We start from the raw sequence: 20901 nt of genomic DNA on the forward strand, positions 1-20901 counted from the left end.
CTGACAGATTAAATGGCAATTCGTTGAAAATTATGTCTCATGGTGCAATTCTATCGGCCAAGATTTGGATGCAAAAAATAATCCCCCGAATACCACTCGAACTTCGAAATTATCTGATATTTCCCTCAAGGTTCCCTGCAAACAAATAAGCTCGTCAAGTTTTCCAGAAAAATCACTCGCGCTTCGCGCTCGTGATTTTTAAACTGGAAAACTTGACACGTTCATTTGTTTGCAACGAACCTATCGGGAAATATCCGATAATTTCGGAGCTCTTGTGGTATTACATGCGAAAATATTTACTTTAAATTACCAAAACCTTTAAAATAAATCCCCTTCCTTCAATAATGACAGATTCACAATAAATTTCAATATTGAATTTAAAATAATTCTTGAGGGTTGAAAAATAAGGTCATTTTCTACTCAATCCCCTCTATTTTTCACATTATATTATTTGTCTGTAATTTTTTTTTTCATGGCCACAAAACCCGTGAGATTTTTGCCCGTCGAGTCGAGGCGTGAGACGTCGACGAATTTCCATAATATTCAAATGGATAAAATGCGCGAATCTCAAGCACGGTTGCGCGGCAATAGAAAAGGAGGCGATCGTCGTGGCACGAGGGTGGGAGATGGGGAGGGGGAGGGGGGGGGTGAACTCGGGGTGTTTGGAGAGAAGCCGACGCGCGTAGCAGCCGAGGTTCCGGCGCTCTTGGTGTTGCACGTTGACATATTTATCGGCGGCACCGGCACCTGCGAGCGAGAACGCGCGCGAGTCGCCCCCCCCCGCTCCTCCCGCCCTCTGGCCCCTCTTCTTCACTATTCTACCACCATAGGCCTTATACCGAGTGCACGGATTCTCGAAGGCATTCCTCTCGTCTCTTAGCTTTTCGATCGTCCGAGGATCTCTCTCTCTATCTCTCGTTGGGTAGAGAGATGATATTCGTGGAGCATGGGATGGGGCTTGGACTGCAATGTTTGAGATTTCGGTTGCGGGGGGATGACATATTGATGGTTAGGGGAGTTTTATAATCCTTCTTTGTATTGAATTTATTGATATTCGGTGGGTGAATTGAGAGTGAAATGATTTTTAATAATTGTTTTTAATATTATTTGAGTTATGGTAGTGGATGTTTATTGATTTAATGGGATTGCTGTCACGTGATGTCATTTTGAATAATTTATTTGAGGAGGAAGAGTCTGTGAATTGATTATTTTGATAGGTAGTTGTGATTTGATGTTGAAAAATTCAAATTGAAGAAGAGTAATTGACCGGATTTTTTAAATTTTCAGATGAGAATGAAAATCTCAGGAGTGACTCAGTCTCCCACATCAAAGATATTCCGCTAGCAGGTATACACCAGTCGCCTGGGTGAGTAAATCCACCTTTCAATGATATATATCTCTCTACCAACTAAACGGCCCATTGTTTCCTCCATTCGCTGACGAATTTGTATATGTTTATAACGACTAAGCCCGTGCCGCAACGCCCCAACATCTCCACCAAATGCGCTTTTTATAAACCTGAAAAGTCTTCTCGAATTAGGACTTTTCAAATGAAATCTAGGCTGAATAGATTGACTTTAAATTGAACGTTGGAAAAATGAATTGAGAGGAAAAAGAGCGAGAGGCGGCTTTATGGGGGGGGGGGGGGATAAATATGATACCTTTACGGAGAGAAAAATCACGCGCCTCTTCCGTAATCAGTCAGTTAAAACAATATTCGGTAAAAATGACGAAACAGTTACGGAATGTTTCAGTTCACTATGAAATGTTCAGTGAAAAAATGTGTAAATGTTCTGTCATCTTTACGGAATACTATTTTCACTGGTAGCTTACGAAACAGGTGCATGATTTTTCGAGAATAGTTCCCTCCGTATTGGAATATGGAGTCGCTATTTGGTCGGATATATTTAATCAATTTGCCAAAAATATCAGACTCGTCTCATTCCAAATCAAGCACAATGTCCTCTTGAAGAATTTCTCGACTTCCTCTACAATCATCACGATAGACACCTATTATAAGCATCACCCCCAGTCCCCTCGTACTATTCCCTCGCAATTGAATTATGCGCTTGGAGTTCAAGTATCCGCAGCACTTGCTTTATTGTCACTCGATCGTGGGCACAATGCCAAGTGCACATATTCCACACGGTTCGCTCTAAACTCGCATCCATACCATGACTAGTCATACCTCACCCGCCCTCCACTCCAAATATTTACCCCAAGAAACACTGAAAAATGCATTCATTTAATTCTCACCATCACCGCAAAACAGCATACAGTCTCTTTGTGTAATGTTTTTAGCATTTCAATTGCCGAATGAAAATACCTAATCACCAAGGAATTCTCACGTCCCCGGAATTTCCCTTTGGTTTTTCGATCCTCGAGCAATTCTGGGTTGAATGGCAAGAGGGCAATGTCTGGGTATCTCACGGGCCTCTTCTATTATTTTTAATGCCTCTTTAAAATCCCTTGTGGGCATATATATAGATATATAGATAGAGAGCCAACATGCGAGAGGGGAATGGAAGGGTGAGTGGGTAAAACGGATCGTAAGTTGTCGATATCTCCTGGCCAATGATACAATTTGGATGATCACTTGGACTAGGTCGTAAACTACCTTTAAAACCTGATTAATCGCACTGAGAAAAATAGTCTATTATTGATCCAGTGTTGAAAGTCAGGTTTTTCGAGAGAGAGGAAGATGAATACCTTTCACCCTAGGGCGGAAAGTCACTTTTCTCCCGGTCCTCGGGGAGCCAAATATCCACTTTCTCTTCCATACTATTTGTCTCCCGAAATAAAAAATCAATTCTCCACGAATCGTTAATAAAAAGAACTTTAATTACCAGTCAACATTCAATTCACCTCCATTCATAACAAACTACCGAAACGTCTCAAATAAATTATAGACCCCCTCGCGAAATTTTTTTTTCTCTCTTTCTATCGTGTGAAGATATGTTGGGAGAACGTGAAGGAGGCGTTTCAGAAAAATGCAGAAACCATGGGGACACTTACATTGGATCGGGTTAATGAACGTCACAAAAGCCTAGAAGCGCGAGAAAGATGCACGCAAACGGATGCCCCAGCGCCGAAGGTATAAAAAATGGTAAATAAAAAAAAAAATCATCCAACGGGCGAAATATAACAGGAAAAAACAAGTATAGGTGGAAAGAAGTTGGATGGTTAAGGTTAGGTTATATTGCTGAATTGAGGAAGGCGGTATTACAAAGCGCCCCGTAAATCCGTGCGCGGGTTCGACACCCGACATTCCCTACGTTTTATTTCTCCTTCCCATCCGCGTTTGGGACAGCCAAAAACCTCGACTCGCGCATCCAACGCATTTTCTTCTATCTTTCATATTTTTTTAAACATTTTTTTTGTCTCAATGCTTGGAATTCATACGTTCCAACTTCTACGACTAGATCGTATTTTTCAAAAAATTCACGGAGAGAAAAATTGTTTAAACATTACGTAGCTGTTCTGTAATCTGCCAGTCAAAACAATATTCGGTAAAAATTACGGAAGAGTTGCGTATTTTTTCAGTGAACATTCAGAAAAAATGCGTGTAATCCAAGATTTTTAAACATTTTCCGTTGACGTAATTATTTTATTACGACTGCATATAAATTCACTTTGAACATGAATGCATCCCCTAATATATTACTAAAAATCTCTCATTTTCCTCCACTGGTTAACCTGTTAAGTCAATTTTTCTAAAACCTCATTTCACCTGAACAATATGACACCTACTTATACTTCAATTTGTTATAATTATTTAATCATTCGTTTATCTTAATTTAGACTATATTTTTCCGTTTAAACTGGCACGACTTCGTTGTACATTCACCTGATAATGACCAATTATTACCGTGACTACTCATTGAATATGTATTATCATGACCATTATCACTGAAATATGTTTAGACTTATTAAAAAACCGTATATCTGACGGGCAAACCATTATAAATCGTAATCTCCATAACTGCAAGCATAATGGATGCCGACAATCGCCACTCTAATAACTCAACAATTCAATCTGCATTAGCATTGTTTAAACGTAAATAAATGAATATTGTCGAGTGGGTATCAGTCAGAGGGGACATTTAAACTCATCCACCGGTCTCAAGTGGTCTACCACTAATCACAACCTCAAATTATATAATAATAAGCTGATAATAATTGCATTCAACTCATGGAATTCACTGATGGCTCGAGTGGAAGTTGAATAAATTAAGGAGCAACTTCCCTCTTTATAAGTACTTGCCCCCCATCATTTTCGTAGTCAGTTAAATAAAAACGTTTATACAGTCTGTGATATCTCGGGGTCAACCATATGCTTATTTATTTATTTTTTATTCCACGGTATAACCTAAGCCGTAATTTTAAGTCATTTAAATATATTCAAATCATTTTTTTTACTCGTCGTATGTTTTTTTATTTCAAGAATTTAATTGTTACTATTGTTTTGAGAATGAGTTTTGGGATATTATAAAATCGTCGAATCATGGATATTAATTATTCATTCGACAGTAGAAATCGTCATTGACGTCTATTTGGAATTATTTTAGTTATTTTATTTTTTTTCCTGTGAGAATTTCAATTCAATTTAATTTGTCACCAGAAAAAATGTCGGATGGAAAAATGCTGATTAAAAATAAATTTCTGTTCCGATATGACTTCATATCCCACCCTGGGATTATACTGCCTTTCAGGGAGCGGTGGAAATAGTTGATGCTACGAAAAAGACATAAATAAAGATTTGCGTGCTGCCATCTTCCCCACAACCAATCGAATATAAACTTATCATTCGCACATTAGCAACGAGGGGCCACCGGTATATTTCTATCGGTAGCGCAAGATCTCGCAATTAGTTTTATCGTTTTTGCTGTTTTTCTTTCTTCGTTTCCCCCCTCACGAATGATTGCAAGATACAACGAAAACACGCGTATGAGTGGACTTATGCAATCATCAAGTGTCCCATTTAAATCATACCATCAATAGAATATTCCGTATATAAACTAGCAAGCGAGAATTGAATCCATGAATCCTTAAACGGATATAAAATCACCAACAGTTTCTTTCGTACTGAAACACCTATTCCACTGTACATTCAGGGATTATAACGATACGCTAAGATTATTTTTGCGTTTGAATAAAAAAAACGTATACGATCGATCCATTATTAATAGCTGTGTTGAATAGACATTGAGATTTATGATTCCGTTGAGAGTTTCAATATATGGTCAGTAGCAATTTCCAAGTATTATATGTTGATTCATGGTATGCATATGATTATTTTAACGTCTATCGGGATTTATTAGATTATTAAATATGGATTTTTCTGTGGAAATGATCTACATGATATCTAACCACTATTTCTCAATGATAAATACATTGGCATGCATGAGAAACATAAAATACAAAGACAATAACGATTTACACCAGGAATCACAACACGGAGAGCAAAATTCTTTGAAAATCACGTGTCCGTTCCGTAATGTTCCAATTGCAATAATATTCGGTCAAAATGACGGATCAGTTACGCATTTTTTCCGGAAATTTTCAGGAAAAAATACCAAATGTTGGAACGTTCGGTGAAAAAATGCTGTTCCGTATTTTTTACTGAATACTCTTTTGACTGGCAGATTACGATACAGACCCGTAATTTTTAACCAATTTTTATTTTCGTAAGGGGCATCAGTAAAATAATCAATCTGTGTTTCGATTGAAAATCATAAATAAAATTCATAAATAGTGAAAAATAATTATCGTATTCTCTTCCAAAACAAAAGGACAATTATTCTCGACCGGTAATTATTTCCTCGTACGTGCCGCATAATTTAGCCATTCGGACACGAGGTACCACCGTAGCTATGCGGAGACACGGTTATCGTGATACCGGAGGTGAAAGTAATAAACATAAGTCTTGCCTTCGCCGATCATAAATATTCGATATTAACGTTTGATACGTACCTCGGTGAAATTAGCATAACAGTCGTAGTCGAGGCTACTATGCGATATCGAAAAACTCAAGAAAAATATTTGAAAAAGAGAAAAAAAAAAATAACATTATCGTATACATTTGATCAGCAATTTTGGTACCCGGAATTTCAATTTTTGATTTTTATTTCAATGAATGGCATCCATAAGTAATTATCGACATTAGTAAACTCTAAGCATTCGCTCATTTAATTATTCAGAAGTTGTTATCACGTCCACTCGCATGATCGTGTGGATACATTACTCAGACATATGACATTTCTATTGTCTAACGGTTGGCAATTAATGTACTGTGTAAATATACCGACAATTTCCCATGCATTAATGTCAGAGTTGATTTATTGGCGACATTCATTATTGCGTCATTACCGTCTGTGAACATAATTAAAATAATATCAAGTGATATGTAATAAATCGTGTTACAAAATGTCATATGCATTATCCATGTGTAATCTTGGCCTTTTCAGATTTGTTAAAAGCTATCGTATGTCAGTGAATGGGGCGAGCCAAGAGGTAGCATGGATGGTATGATGGCATCTAGTTTACTATTGACAAATACTAGCCGGTGATCATCCATTGAATATTCAACTTTCCGGGCAAATGTCAATCTTTGAATGGGAATATTTTGCTGTATATTGAAAAATTCGATCGATCTTAACGTTAGTCGGTAACTACCGAATTAGAAGAGCTCAATATATTAATAATTATCGAATAATTCAGTTGAGTAGCGATATACTGATCTCCTTGAACCCTTGGGTAATAGTTACCCTATAATTAGTTTTAAAAAAGTTGGAAAGAGATTTTGTTCAGGAGAAAAATTTCGTCACAAAATTACTGGTCATATTCTGTAAATCTGATGAGATTAGAAACTTAAAGCGATGTAACTAGATGACAGGTTCTACCAATCAACATTCGATGATTATTATTAAATAGTTCCACCACCAAAACCGTTGTAGTCCTCCAAAGGCGTGGGAAAATATATTTTATTGGATTAATAAGATTTATTGCCAACTCCAACGAATATTTATTTCATACAAGCGGATTAGATAAAAAGATACAACTGAATTCACTTGGTAACATTAACTAAATTCCCTGGATACAATGAATCAAGTTCAATTGCTGATTTTTTTGATCCGACATGAATTTATGTTGAATCCTGTCGCAATATCGGGACATGAATTAATGCACAATATTCACTCATGAATGGCTTCAATGCATGTCCCGGCATAACATTGCGTACAAGATGAACTTCTCCACGACATTAAATTATATCCGACATAATCTCACGGTGTAATATTAAATCATGCCCCAACATGAATCTCACTTCCGACATTAGTCTCTCCTCACTTCTAACTGTATGCTCGACATCAATTAATGTCACCACCAACATTGCCCCCTTAATTTTAAAAATTATCATTACCCATAATTCACATTGCTCCCCTGACATTTCGTACTTTCGAGTATAATGTTACTAATTTTCAACCAAAACATTCTCCGCATACTTATCGAAGCATCTCGAATATTCCGCATCAAATCACTCATTACCAACATTTTACATCTTCCTAATTATTACGCAATTCCACATTTTTTTTTCCTCCTCGAGCATAATCTCGGGAATATAAACCCAGCAAAACATTTCTATCGTTTCGATGTACCGATGTCCTTCGCATATACGTAAGACAGGCATTAATCATGTTCCGTTACCCGGTATAGGACTTGTTAGCAGAAACCTTGCGCCAAGCTTATCTGGAAGAGAGACGCATACCTAGTCACTAGCTGTGGGGGGATTTTAAAACATGAACAAGTCACAACACATACACAAGATATAAGCGATTACTTGGCGTGTAAAAAGCCATCATCGGAAAGATCATAAATTCAATTTGATAGAGCGCACTGGTGGATGCTTTACGCGTCTCGATTCATCGATTTATAGTTATGTGGTCGGATTGTGGCTGTTGGTTAACTGACAGACAGATAATGGTATATATCAACGATGATTATGCGACTTTTTTCTCACCCTGTTAATGCAACTAATGCTCGTGACGATCATCGGAGTTAATATTGCGTTAGATATTTTATTGCGAGTTGCAGACGATTTTGGGATCCGTATACCGTAGCTATGATTCCGGCGTAATAATTTAACATGAAAATATATATATACCTTGCAACAGATATGTTTATTTATTACGTTGGTACGTAATGTTCAATGAATTTTTCTCTCTGTATCCACAAAATTTTTTCAATGCCCATTGACAAATTGTCTCAATCTAAAAATCATGATAATCGGTTTCATTATATTCTTTCTTGCTTGAAATTTTTTTTTACCTTCCATTTTCGTATCTTTGTGCCGAAGCTGCAGTGTACTAAAACTCGAGCAACGACGTCGACGACGTTGCAAAAGTTTTCTAATTTAAAAGTTACCCTCCTGCCCCATACCTACACTGACTTTCACACTATACCAGCCGTAGCGTTGCCATCTACTCGCGCGACCCCCTGCACCCAGGGCCCTACCTCTCTGCTGCAGAAGGCAAACAGGTATCTTTATTGCATTCAACAACATCGCCCCCAAAGTCAAGGAGGAAGAGAGATAGTGGTGAGGGAGGGAGGGTTTACGTTGATATGCCCTGACGAAAACTCTGCCGGGTAATTTCTACTTTCTAAACCATTTCAGGACACCATATCGAGACAAAGTCTCTTTTTCAATCAGGGAACTTTTTAATCAATGACTCCAACTTCTATTAAAGATTGAGGAAACACTGAAGTTAGCGCGGAAAAACAATGTATGGGATAGACAAGACGGCTTGATTAGTCGGAGAGTGGATCGACTATTTCATCTGTTCGTTAATTATTTAATCTCCTTTATTAGTACAAATTCCGAAAAAAAGTAAGACATTCAGACCATCTGAAATCAAGACGTTTGATAGACAAAACTTTTTAATAAAGTCTTCCCGATAAAGACGAAGAAAATCAATGCCGCGCTGTCATTTTTTTTTTTACAGAAAATTACGGTAAAAGGGACAGAACTGAAGTTATCGAATTTAAAATAAATTTTAATTAACTCACTAAAACCTCTTGCAACCCTCAATCCATCTCCTCACCCTCTTGATTTCTCCTTCCGAGTTGCGAACCCAAGTAATTGCCCCAGTCACATGATTCAATAACGTAACCTTATAGGTTAATAACTATTAAGGATTACTGGGGTGAATATGATATCGTTATGGTAGCCCTGTTAGGACAAACGGTGAACCCAACACCACCGGACTCGTGTCATGCGTTATTAATCCCCCAATTTAACGGAATATCCTCTACGTTTCTGGTATGATTCATTGCTTCTGCAGCTATCAGTGGTAACGCGATATTGGGTCAATCGTTGCATTCTTCGGGATAATTGGGTCCTAATGAGGGAGGCATGGGAAAACTTGTACGCCAGCGAAAAATCGGTGTTGAGGTAAATTCAGATAATTTTTTTTTTCACGTACACCAAGAGAAATGTTCAATAAAAATTACGTAGCTTTTCCGCAATTCCGAAACGAAATGCGGTTGTAGAACACAACGTTCCGTCATTTGCATCTGGATTGGCTGTAAAAAATGACAACACCGTCACGTTAATTTTCCGTGAGTGCAAGTGACTGCAAGTTTCGTACTTTTTACCGAATATTGTTTTCATTGGCAGATTACGGAACAGGTACATAATTTTTTAAGAATTTTTCCCTCCGTGGATTCGAGCTAACTTACCTCCAACTTTGGTTATTCGAAAAATATTGCAAAATCTACGAGTGGAGGAATTTTTATAGACTTTTTTGCAGAAGTTATCGATCTGTACAAAAAGTTTATTATAGGAATTCCGCCATTTTCCGCAATTTTTCAGTTATTCATTAGAAAACAAAGTTGGAGATAAGTTAACTTATCTCGTTTTACCACTTCACTCCAGTTTTGGTTGTATCAATGTAACCTATCCGGTTGATGGAGACAACTGAGCGTGAGCATTCGGTAATAGTTACCGAATTGGTGAATGAACCAACACGCCATCTGTTTCGGGCCCAAGACGTTTATCTTGTCTGTAACTACTGAAAAGTTGATAGTGGTCCTAAAGAGTGGAAGGTTTATTGCTAAAACTACTGTTTTTAGAATAGTTGAATCTCACCTTGGAGTTTTCAAGTTTCTATTTTAAAATGTCCCAAGTTTTCACTTGCAACTGTTAAAAATTTCTCTAAAATCAACCCCGAAATTCAAAGGAAGGAAAAAAAAAACGGAAAATGAATTCGTCGATTTCTTTTTTTTTTCACCTGTTACCAGTGATTTTTTCGTTCCGGTATTCACTGTTGGGATAATTTTCTACGAAAAATCGTAGGCCCATCACCAGGTGAAGAAGTCGCTTGGGCAATTTACGACGAGCACTGAGGGGTTGCTGTGTTGTACTCTGGTTATCGGAGAAGTCAAGGCGGTAGACCGTGACACCAGGCTTTACGATCCGGTATTGAATATAATTTACAACGTCCGTAGGCTGTTTTTGTCGATCCAACATTGCGCCCCGGGGTGAATTTTTTTTTTCACATTTTTTTTTTCTTCTCCCTCTAGGAGATGGTGGACGTAATATTGGTGTCTGTACCAAAATACCTGCGTTCGGAAATGCGCTTTCCAATGCCGTCAATGTCGTAGTCATACACTGAAGGTCGTAGCTTCATTATTCTCGTTTTTTTGCGACCACATTTTTTTGGGGGGTCTCGTAGTATCACCGGGGGGCGGGCGGGCTTGTTTGACCGGAAGGGAAATTTTTTTCAGAATTTTAAGATGTGGGATTCACTGTGAGATGGGCTTGTCCAAAAAAATGAAGGGGTTTGTGGGGTATGTTCTGGAGTCTTGTGATCTACTTATGAAATTCCAACCCCTTATTGTCTCATCGATTAGGTCTGAAGTTTTCTGTTCCTAATTATCTCTTGAGCATCACGTGGAATCATTATCATTTCATAAAATCGATGAAGAAAAAAGGAAAAATTTTTCAAAAATTCGGTCCTCTTCGCCAAACCCAGTCTAGACAATTCCTTTCGATAAAATCTAAACCCCGCGCATAATTTTTTAATATTTTTTTCCCCTCACTCGAACGGCAATGCATTGCCAAACCAAATAGTTAACTCAGATATATGGTGGACAGTTTTAATATAGGTATACCATCCATCCGCTGAAAGAGAGAGCCACCCTACCCGACACTAGAAACCCCCCCCAAGAACAAGAGAGAGAAGGAGAGATTCATCTTAAATTGTATCGGCATCTCTATGGCCATTAGCATACTGGAACTGACGTATCTCCAAATGTTCTCATTAGCCGAAATTCATGGGCGGCTTCTACCCCCCCTACCCTCACCCCTCGGGAGAATGCACGGACGCTGCCGGGTATATACCTAACCGTTCGTTCCTCATTCGATCATTAAAAAAATTTTAATCCCCCAAAAAATATTTTTTCACTTCAGAGTTTTCACTAAATCGTTCAAATTTATAAACAACGATCACCACCGCGCAGAAATAATTCTTTTCAAAATTCCCACTGTTTCTTCTCCTATTTTTTAAAAATCGCAACAAAAATGGTTATGAATCACTCCTCTGCATCTCCCTCGCAGCCTCAATGCCCTCGCCCTAATGATTGAAGCCCTCCCCAGACAGTCGATCGATTTTAATGACGACAGTAGCATTCACTCTCTCTCAGTAAAAAAATTTCCCCCCCGAAGAACTTGCGAAAAAAACCTTGAAGACATCAGCAATGACCATGCGCGCATAGTACACTCTCGCGTTGGAATAATCGATGCGCGTCGCGAATGGCTCAACGTCTTCGGATATAAGCCCCTCCGCCCCCACCCTTCCTCTCCCACTACAACAAAACCCCCGCGATAAACCAAAGCAAACTCCCTCAACCCGGAGTTGAAAAAAAAAAAACGATGAGAAAAAAAAAACACTTGGGAAAAACCACTGCACCGGAGTAAGAAAAAGCGAAAAACAGAGAGAGATAGAATGCACTCAGGGTGGTATAGGGACCCTCTACGTGCCTCAACGTAGATGGATATAGATAGAGGTAAAGAGGAGCCCAATGCCAGCAAATCATGTACGCAGATTGTTGGCAGATCCTGTCAACAGTGTGGACTTACAGTTATGTGACTGTGGACATTGGGTAGAGCCTCCACCTCCCTCCTCCCTCCCACCCTTCAGTGAAACTAAGGAATGCCTTTATATGCAAATAAGTTGGAAATACGAAGATGTGAGGCTGAAGGCTCGGTAAGATTCAACTTCTCGGACGGTTGGGACTACTGGTTATACTTGAGTTTTGCCTCCTTCAAACGGTGAATACAGTGAAGACTTGTGAGTATCGATCTGGAGATATGGATTCACTTGGGGAAAATGGCATCACCACTTTGGCAGAAACCAGTGGACTTATACATTTGAAATGATTATTAATGAATTATTAATGACTGGAGGCTGATGCCGGGATCCATCAATGACGACGTATACGTGACTCGTGGGCTATACAATGGGATTGGTGGAGGACAAAAAAAAAAGGCTATAAATAGATAGTGTGCGTGCAGCACTTCGAGTTGCTGTGGTGTATGCGTAACATGGTGGATCTAGATGTGACTTGGTTCGTTAGGTAAATTCTTAAATATGTAGAGGGAGATCGATGGGTTTATTTTCAAAAGAAAACATTCATTTCTTGGTGAGGAAAATTATTGGGGCAATGCACGGAGAGAATAATTCTTGAAAAATTACGTACCTCTTCCGTAATTTACCACTTACTCATACTATTCAGTAAAAGTGATGGAAGAGTTACGCATTTTTTCACTGAACGTGCCATACTTTCTTGAAACTTTTTTAATTTTTTTCTGAAAGTTCACTGAAAAAGTGCGTAATTGTTCTGTAATTTTGACCGAATATTGATTTGATTAGATTTTATTCGACGAATATTTTTATTCAAACCGTCAAACTAATTACCGATATTCTTACTATTACCCGGAATTGTAATTATGCTATTGTTGCCCCAAGCTAATGACGCCAAAATCACCGGATAAGACTTGATCATCAGCTGACAGGAGATATCCTCAGCCAATAGATACGACAGCTGATCGTTTCCAAGTCCGCCCCTGATTACCCCCGAGGCTTCATTTGTTCCTCGAGATCAGGTTAATTCTCAGTACTCTATCATTATTCCCGGATGATGTACTGAACCAATAGTTGAAACTCCACACCAACAAGTGGACAATATCCACATTATTCACGTTCGTTCATTCCTTTGTTGGATATTGAAGAAAAGTTCAATCCCTTCTCGGCGATTGAACCCAATGAGAGATTGACAGACAGAAATATGTATAACGACAGCAATATACATACATGCGTTATCGAAGGGGTCAAATGACTCCATGAGAGGGGTGATATTCTTAGGTTGGGCCCCTCTTTTAGCGAACGGATTAAATTGAACGCCCGTTGAATTAATCGGCTTCTGTTTGAGTGAAATTGGGCGAGTGTTGGTGGGAGGTGGGAGGTATATTGTTGGCGAACCCTCGTTGCATTGTCAATGGATGAAAACTGTATGCATGGGACTCCCCTCATCAAATGTTTAACAAATCCAAGGCTCAATCATGTAGTTCATTTCACTTCTCTTAATGTGGATTTTTAGATTATGGGGAGGCGGAATGTCATGGGGTGATTACGGCTTTAGTTCTGATTTCGTGGAGTTTTGGTTAATGGGTTATTATAGAGTGGGTCAAAGTTGAATACAAATCCATAGGAAAAGGTTGAAAAAATATTTTAACAAAAATTTCGCTGTCTTGAAATTGAAAAAGATTCGATCTCATATATTCATTAGCAACGCTTTCAAATGAAGCCGTTGTGATCGTTTGTGAGGTGTTTATTCACCACCATTTCCTCCAACTTTTGATTACTCTCGACTAAACAAAAAACTCCAAAGTCCGGAATAAGTATAAAAAAAATGCCTCAATCTGGTCATAAAGAGTCACGTCAACTTCTATTAACTTAACAGTGAAGGGATTTGCGAGTCTCGTGGGGAGGGGGATATCTTCTTCAAAATTACCTTCTTTATCCCGGACTTATCCCCATAAAACAAACTCACAAGCAGTTAACCATCGAGCTAACAAATTAAATAGTGAATTTATCGCGTCGATATAATATGACTCACATTATACTGTGCGATAAATTTCATGTTATTGCATGAGTGACCAGAGAACTATATTTCATAAATCGAATGAAATTATTTTTGAGGACGAAAATTATTACCGGTCGTTCAATTAGAATGCCACGTAAAAATTGTGAAAAAAATATTGTTGTAAATTCATTGCAAAGTTCGCTCTTTTTCGTTCTTCACAAGATCATTTTGTAACTTCATTAATAACTTGAAGATTACCATAATTAACAGACATTACCCTAAAAATTTACGACATTTATGGACTGAAATGGAGTTGCCAGAAGTTACAGAATAACTCAACATTTACCAACATTCTGGTGGGGGTGAGGTGGGGGAGGAAACCCGGTGGAAATTGATGCTCTGCATCTGTAAGTTTGGAGAAGTTATGGCTCACCCGTATAGCAACTAGAGTCTCCATGCGTTACCCCAAAATATCTAGTGAGCAGAAAGCCAGAGGGTGAAGGGGGGAAGGAAGTCCTTACGTGGATAGACAGGGGTGGGGGGATATTGATGAGCGGTACGAGTCGACAAATCAAGAAACTATCGACATAAATATATTTGTGGCCCACCAGGGGATTCAACGTGAAAACATCAAACTGGCTGAATGTGGGTTATAGTATGAGAGAAAATGACAGGGACACTAAGTTATCTCCAACGATTATCCCTTCTTGGTTTTTACTACCGAACAAGTCATTTTCACAGATGGCTTGGTTATAAGAAATATTACAAATTACATTTTCAGTCGTTGATGCCTCTCATTGGAAACAAATCTCTCGATTCCACACAAACTTAATCGCAATGTTTCTTAAATAAAATAATACAAATATAAATACGTCAAGTCAATTTATAGGCGAATCACTGGCTCCATTTTCAATTAGTCTTTACTATTCACTAATTTAAAAATTAAAATCGAAAATTCGAGTTGTGTTTCTGTGACCACTTTCTATGGAATTTCCCTCCCTTAAAAAATCCTCTGACAAATCATGAATTCTCGATAAATTCACTCATTACCCATGAAACAAGGATAATCCCTCCCGAATTGACAGAAATATTCTCCACCGTCTTGGTGAGTCCAAGGGGTAGAAATAGCTGAGGAGGAATATACCGAGGGATGAAAGGAGAGGGTGGAAGATGGGCAAATCGAGGGCTCCGGAGAAGCACACCGGCTACACGAGCATTACGAACATTAGATTGGGACACGAACGCAATAAACCTATCTGTATAATCTGCCCTGCAGGAATTAACAGCCCTCTGAAGGTAGCCACTAACGAAGTAATTCACTGGATGAACGTGGGGTGGGACTCAGCTAGGAAACGCGTCCGTTAGAGGGGTGTGGGTGGGGAGGAGGAGGAGGCAGGGGCTGTATATAGTTGAGGTTATATGATTGTAGAGATGTGGGGGGGTGTATGTGTGTTGTACACCAGGATTCTCCAAAATTGAGATTTAGATCGAATCACAGGGAAGTAGCGGACCCCACGCCATCTCTGCCGCACAACAGTGTACGGTAAATAATTTGTGGATTGTTCATCTGTCTCAATTTCTCCGATTTTTTCGTCCGCACTCTACGCGAAAACAAATTTTCAATAACAATTTAATTTCCCGAGGGTGAAACGTCGAACGAAATGACATTCAATCACTTGTTTCGCCAAATTTTGTTGGAAAATTTCAACTATTTTTATATTTTTATATTTTACGCTTCCGAAAATTTAGATTTTTCCCACTTACTGTGAAAATCTTTCGCTTCCAATTACCCAAAACCCCAGAGCCATTAACCATTAATTCTCGAAAGATCTTCAAGTGTCAGAAAAAAAATCCCTTAACGAATAAAGGTATATCGTAGTGAGAAATACGGGCGTGAGATAAAGTTCGTTAATGGGTGAAAGGTTAAAAATAAAAGCAAAGACCACAGAGCAGACCGTCATAAATCTGGCTATACCCATGGTGAAAAGCAGGCATCTCTTCCTAAAAACAGGGATGTGTCTCCACCGGTGTGTGTTCGGTTGTTGGGTGTTTGCGGGGTGCGCGGTAAACGAGGAGATGCGAGTTTTCACTGCGCTTGAAACCGAGATGGAGGGATTGAGAGACACCGGTGAAACTGAGACCTCGAGGGCATGCGGAGAAGAAACTTGGCCTGGAGTCACTTGGGCCCTGCACGCGCCTTCAACGAGTCGAACAGTCAACACGCATTTGTTGTTGGCGAAGGGAGGGGGTGAGGGGCTGTCACCATATTTATGAGGAAAAAATGCCTCAATTTTTCGAGAGAAATTTGGGAATTTTGTAAGAATAGATTTTTCTATTTTTGGGGAGGGGTTTCATGGTTATTCTAGGGTGTGAGATGTATGACTTCTTGAGGGGAATATGAGAATCGGATATTTATTGCAATTGTGTGCTTATTTCATCTATTTCGGGATTTTCGTAGAAACAAGAAAAAAGTATTCATAGAAAAATCACGAATTTATCACGAAATCTTTCGAGCCTCAATGAAAAAAACTAATGAAAATCGACCATTCAAATCAAATTCTGAATGAAAAAACCAACTCCCTCTCTACAAAAACGACAGTGTGACATAAAACTTTTCACTCTCACTTGGACCGCTCAACGATACCAATCTTCCGTGACCAATTAAAAAATTCTTTAAATAATTCAAAAGGATCAGAGATCTCTATGCGTTTATTTCGTATCTACATGAGGAGGGACGAGAGCAAGCACTTGAGTCTGAAAACCAGAAAAACCGGAGTTTGGCCTGGGGGTGCAGTGGGAATTGGCACTCACTCGCAAATCTCAAGCCTATACAATCATCGAAAGATTGAAAAAAAACAATAACCAAATAAACAGAGTCAGAATACACTGAGAGAAAAAATTAGTTCACCCAAAAATTGACATGTTCAATTAAAGTGACTTTCATCTTCTTCAATCAATTTACTTCGAAGCAAAAAGAAAAATCAGCACATGACAATTTTTGTTACTATTTTGGAAAAATACTTTCAACATCAACGTACGTCCTCGATGATACGAACAATAGGAATCGGTTCTATTATCATATGCTATTTTCGAAGTCCTTATCAAATATAATTTTTTTTCAGTCATAATTTTTCTCTCCCGACAGCGAAAGAACTCGACTTCCATTTTTTAAAAATGCGCAGGGACCGAAATAATTTTCTCTAGACCATAAAAAACCGATAAAACGTTTCCATATGATATATAACAAGTGCATTCTCACCTCATCTCCAATAAAAATCTCCATGTGAAGGAGAGCAGTCATATTTATTCCAACGCGAGAGAGGGGCGGCGACAAAGGAATAGGAGGGGATTGGGGATTGGGGATAAGAGTTTAAGACTGCACGGCATTATTTATTCGATTCCGACATTTAAAAGTTTGTGTGAAAATGATACCCCACCTTGGTACCACTACGGATACGAATATAAAACGTATAACCACTTGGATTCTCTCGTCGCCCACGCGACAACGACATAGGCCACAGGCGGTTTATATTATACGAGGTCCTGTTCGCACGCATACGAGGTGACTGATATACATGTGTGTTGGCTCGTTCATTTTACCATCGCCTCGGTTCTTTTTTTTATTCTCTCAATTTTGCAAAGTGGGGGAATTATTGAAGAGATAAGAGAATTTTTATTTCGTTTTTCTTCGCCTCGGTAAAATAATTCCCGTGGCCTTTTCACGATACCTCAGCAATAAAATAATTAATTAAAATAATGCCGACCTTATTCGTGGAATCAATACAATTAACTTCTTTTCCAGTAAATTATAGCTAAATCAATTAATGAGATTGCGTCTGGATTTGTCATTAAATTTACTAAAAACTAAAAATAGGATGGCAGATTTACCCTGTAAACAGTGGTACAACAAAGTTTAATGAATTTCTCGAAATGATCGATAAACTTTATCATTGATCAATTAAACTTTGGTACGTGTGAGTGACGGGTTTGCTTGAGAGACAGACCGGGGTATAAGCGAGGGTGGATGAAGCTGAGCGACGAAAACTGGGTGGGATGTCTATCAGTCTCGATGGGCCATGGATACATTAGACATGCGAAATTGTATTTAATGAAAATTCAGTGATGCAGAAGTTGGGAGAGTCGCTACTTTCCAATCTGGTGACGATTCGACATGACTGGAATTTATTTCTTCAACATGCAAAGAAAAACAATTCATGGCCAACTATTTTCGACAATCTATTGATTTTTTTCTGCCATTACAGTCTGACACCACTTTTATTGGTTTCTTTGACTTATTTTTTCAATCTTTCTCTCTCAAAGTTGTAAATAACATGATCATATTCCAGAACAATTGACGCAATTTAACCCTAATCAGAATTTTCAGGGGGTTACTCGATTTCAACAATAAAGGATTAAAAAAATCAATATTGTCCTGAACTAAATGGACATAATAATTCGAGAAACCTGAAAATACCCGATAATCTTCTTCCCCTCCATTCAAAAACCCTTAACCCCCTCCTCTCCGGTCTCCCTGAGACGTGCGTGACGGAGGTGGCGATTGATTTGAGCCGAAGTGAAAATGAAATTTCACAGGTCAATGATGCTAGCGGGTGGAATGTAAAAGAGTAAAAAAAACTCAGCCTATTCTGAAATGAAAAAAAAATCCGTCCATAAACGAAGACTCAAAAAATATTGAAGACTGAGAGTGATGTGCCTGGGAGGTGCAGGTGTAGGCCATTTACGACCCCCAGAGATATGCCTGGAAGGGCTAATGAAAATATAAGTTGTAACGTGATGGATTTGAATAAAAATAAAAGACAAAAGGAACGAACCTTCGACCATTAATACACCAGAGGGTCTGTAACCTTTGAGCCTTTTCTCCTCTTTTTAACATTTCTACATTTTTTTTTTCAACGTTTTAAATGCTCTTTTTACCCCCCACTCTCGTTCTTTTCCATGGATACTATGCAGTACAGACTCCGGATCCTCCTCATCAACTCTCACAGTCTCGTATCTTGAATTAAGTATAACTAATATCAGAGGCGAAACGGCATTCAGAAACTTTTAGTATTCATTGAAAGACAGAGAAGGAGGGAGGTGGGTTTTTCAGTGGGTGGAGGGGGAGGAAGAGCAGTCGGGTCTGTGTTGAAAGAACGTTTGAATAAAGGATGATACCTAACCTGCGTTGCTCGCTTTTTGGCTTCTATACCGACTACTATCGCTCTTTTCCTCTTCCCCATCTTGGTGGATGTTCTCTCGCATTTTCAGTTGTGATAATTCAACGGGGGTGGCAACGCCTGATTAAGCTTCCTTAATTATATTTTTTGGGAAAAGAGAAATCATTGGGGAATAATGTCAGCGCTGTTGTCTAGCCTTCCGGTGTAACTAGTTATCTCGGTACAATGTGAAAATTAATTACTCGAATGCTCTGTTGTTCGCTACTGATATGACACTTGAAGATTTTGTGGTAACGTTTTAACAATTTTAAAATTCCCACGATAGGAAAAATTTTAAAATACGGTACGATCTATTGACTTCTCTTTTCACTGAAAATTTTCTAAAAATTCGTTCACCCAGCCATTACCACCTAATTAGTTTTCCAAAAAATATCCCCATCGAGAAGAAATGATGCCGCGATGACTCTGAATAATTCTCGCATCCACCGTAATATTAAAAAAGGTATAAACCACCTAAAACCGGATGTCGATATCTGATGCGTTAACCACACAGCCTGCCCATTTCTTCCTTATGAATCGTTTCAAGTGATTGGTTCCAGGAAGTCAATGTTCTTACCACTATTAGAGTTGAGACCCCATTGGATATACCGTTTCATCTCAGAAATCAAGTGTTTGGAACCATAACGGATAAGTCAGGAGATCCGGACTGAATGATCTTGCGTTTCAACTTATTTTTTGCTCAACTTCTATTTTATCATTCCTATTATGGTATTATGAACATTGAGTTTGCGTCGTCATCGTTACCCGGCCTCTCCTCATCGAAGCTTCATTCTCCACCTCTTTTCAACTTATCTCTTCGGTGGCTATTATCTCACTTGGACTTAACGATAAAATACACTTTTTTTTTTTCATTATCATTCATTTTGTCTCTCTTTCGTACCCATCAATCTAATCGACCGCGAACTATACATATAGCTCTCAGAGCCAGCATTAATTGACTTGGATATTGGAAGTTGTGTCCCGGAGTCGTTACGGTTTATGGAACAAAATTTTCTTGGAGTCATACATTTTTATTATGATTTTAATTAATTTTATTGAGAGAGCCGATGAGCGATGAGAAGTGCCATGACAATCTAAACGCAACATTAATAAACTCATTTCTATTATGAAACATGGTGACAAAAATTTCGAAAATTAAATTGCTATGAGAGTCTGAAAATAGGAATGAAGATGGATCATGTGCGTCAAAAATTGAAAATAACTAAATTCCCTGGAATTATCATCTGCACATGAAAAGTAGTCTCCATTTTAATGGCTCACGCTCTTGTTGTATTGAAAATTATCATTAAAAAAACATGGCAACAGAGGCCATTTCGGTAACCAATATACCAGGCGCGTCTACTGAAGCCACGCGATCATCCATCCCGTCGTCAGGGCCTCTATTTTACCCGCAAACGGATAAGTACGACTCCCAATTATAATAAATACCAATTAACGATGCCACGACGACACCCCTTCGCTGGACCATTCCTCCCCCCCCCCTCGCCCTCCCCCACGGACCCCTTTCCCGAGGTCCTCTCCT

At 38.7% G+C, this 20901-nt stretch overlaps 1 protein-coding gene across 5 annotated transcripts in view; it reads left to right on the plus strand.

Moving 5' to 3' along the window:
* The window catches only part of LOC135160290 (uncharacterized), a 179503-nt gene that overhangs the window by 53958 nt on the left and 104644 nt on the right, over positions 1–20901 (plus strand). For all 5 annotated transcript variants that reach the window (XM_064116693.1, XM_064116692.1, XM_064116690.1 and 2 more), the window contains one exon: positions 1288–1366. In XM_064116693.1, the coding sequence (XP_063972763.1) occupies positions 1288–1366 (79 nt within the window). The remainder of the gene's footprint in view (positions 1–1287; positions 1367–20901) is intronic.

The sequence above is a fragment of the Diachasmimorpha longicaudata genome, chromosome 3 (genome assembly GCF_034640455.1).
Source record: "Diachasmimorpha longicaudata isolate KC_UGA_2023 chromosome 3, iyDiaLong2, whole genome shotgun sequence".
In the NCBI taxonomy this organism is placed as follows: Eukaryota; Metazoa; Arthropoda; class Insecta; order Hymenoptera; family Braconidae; genus Diachasmimorpha; species Diachasmimorpha longicaudata.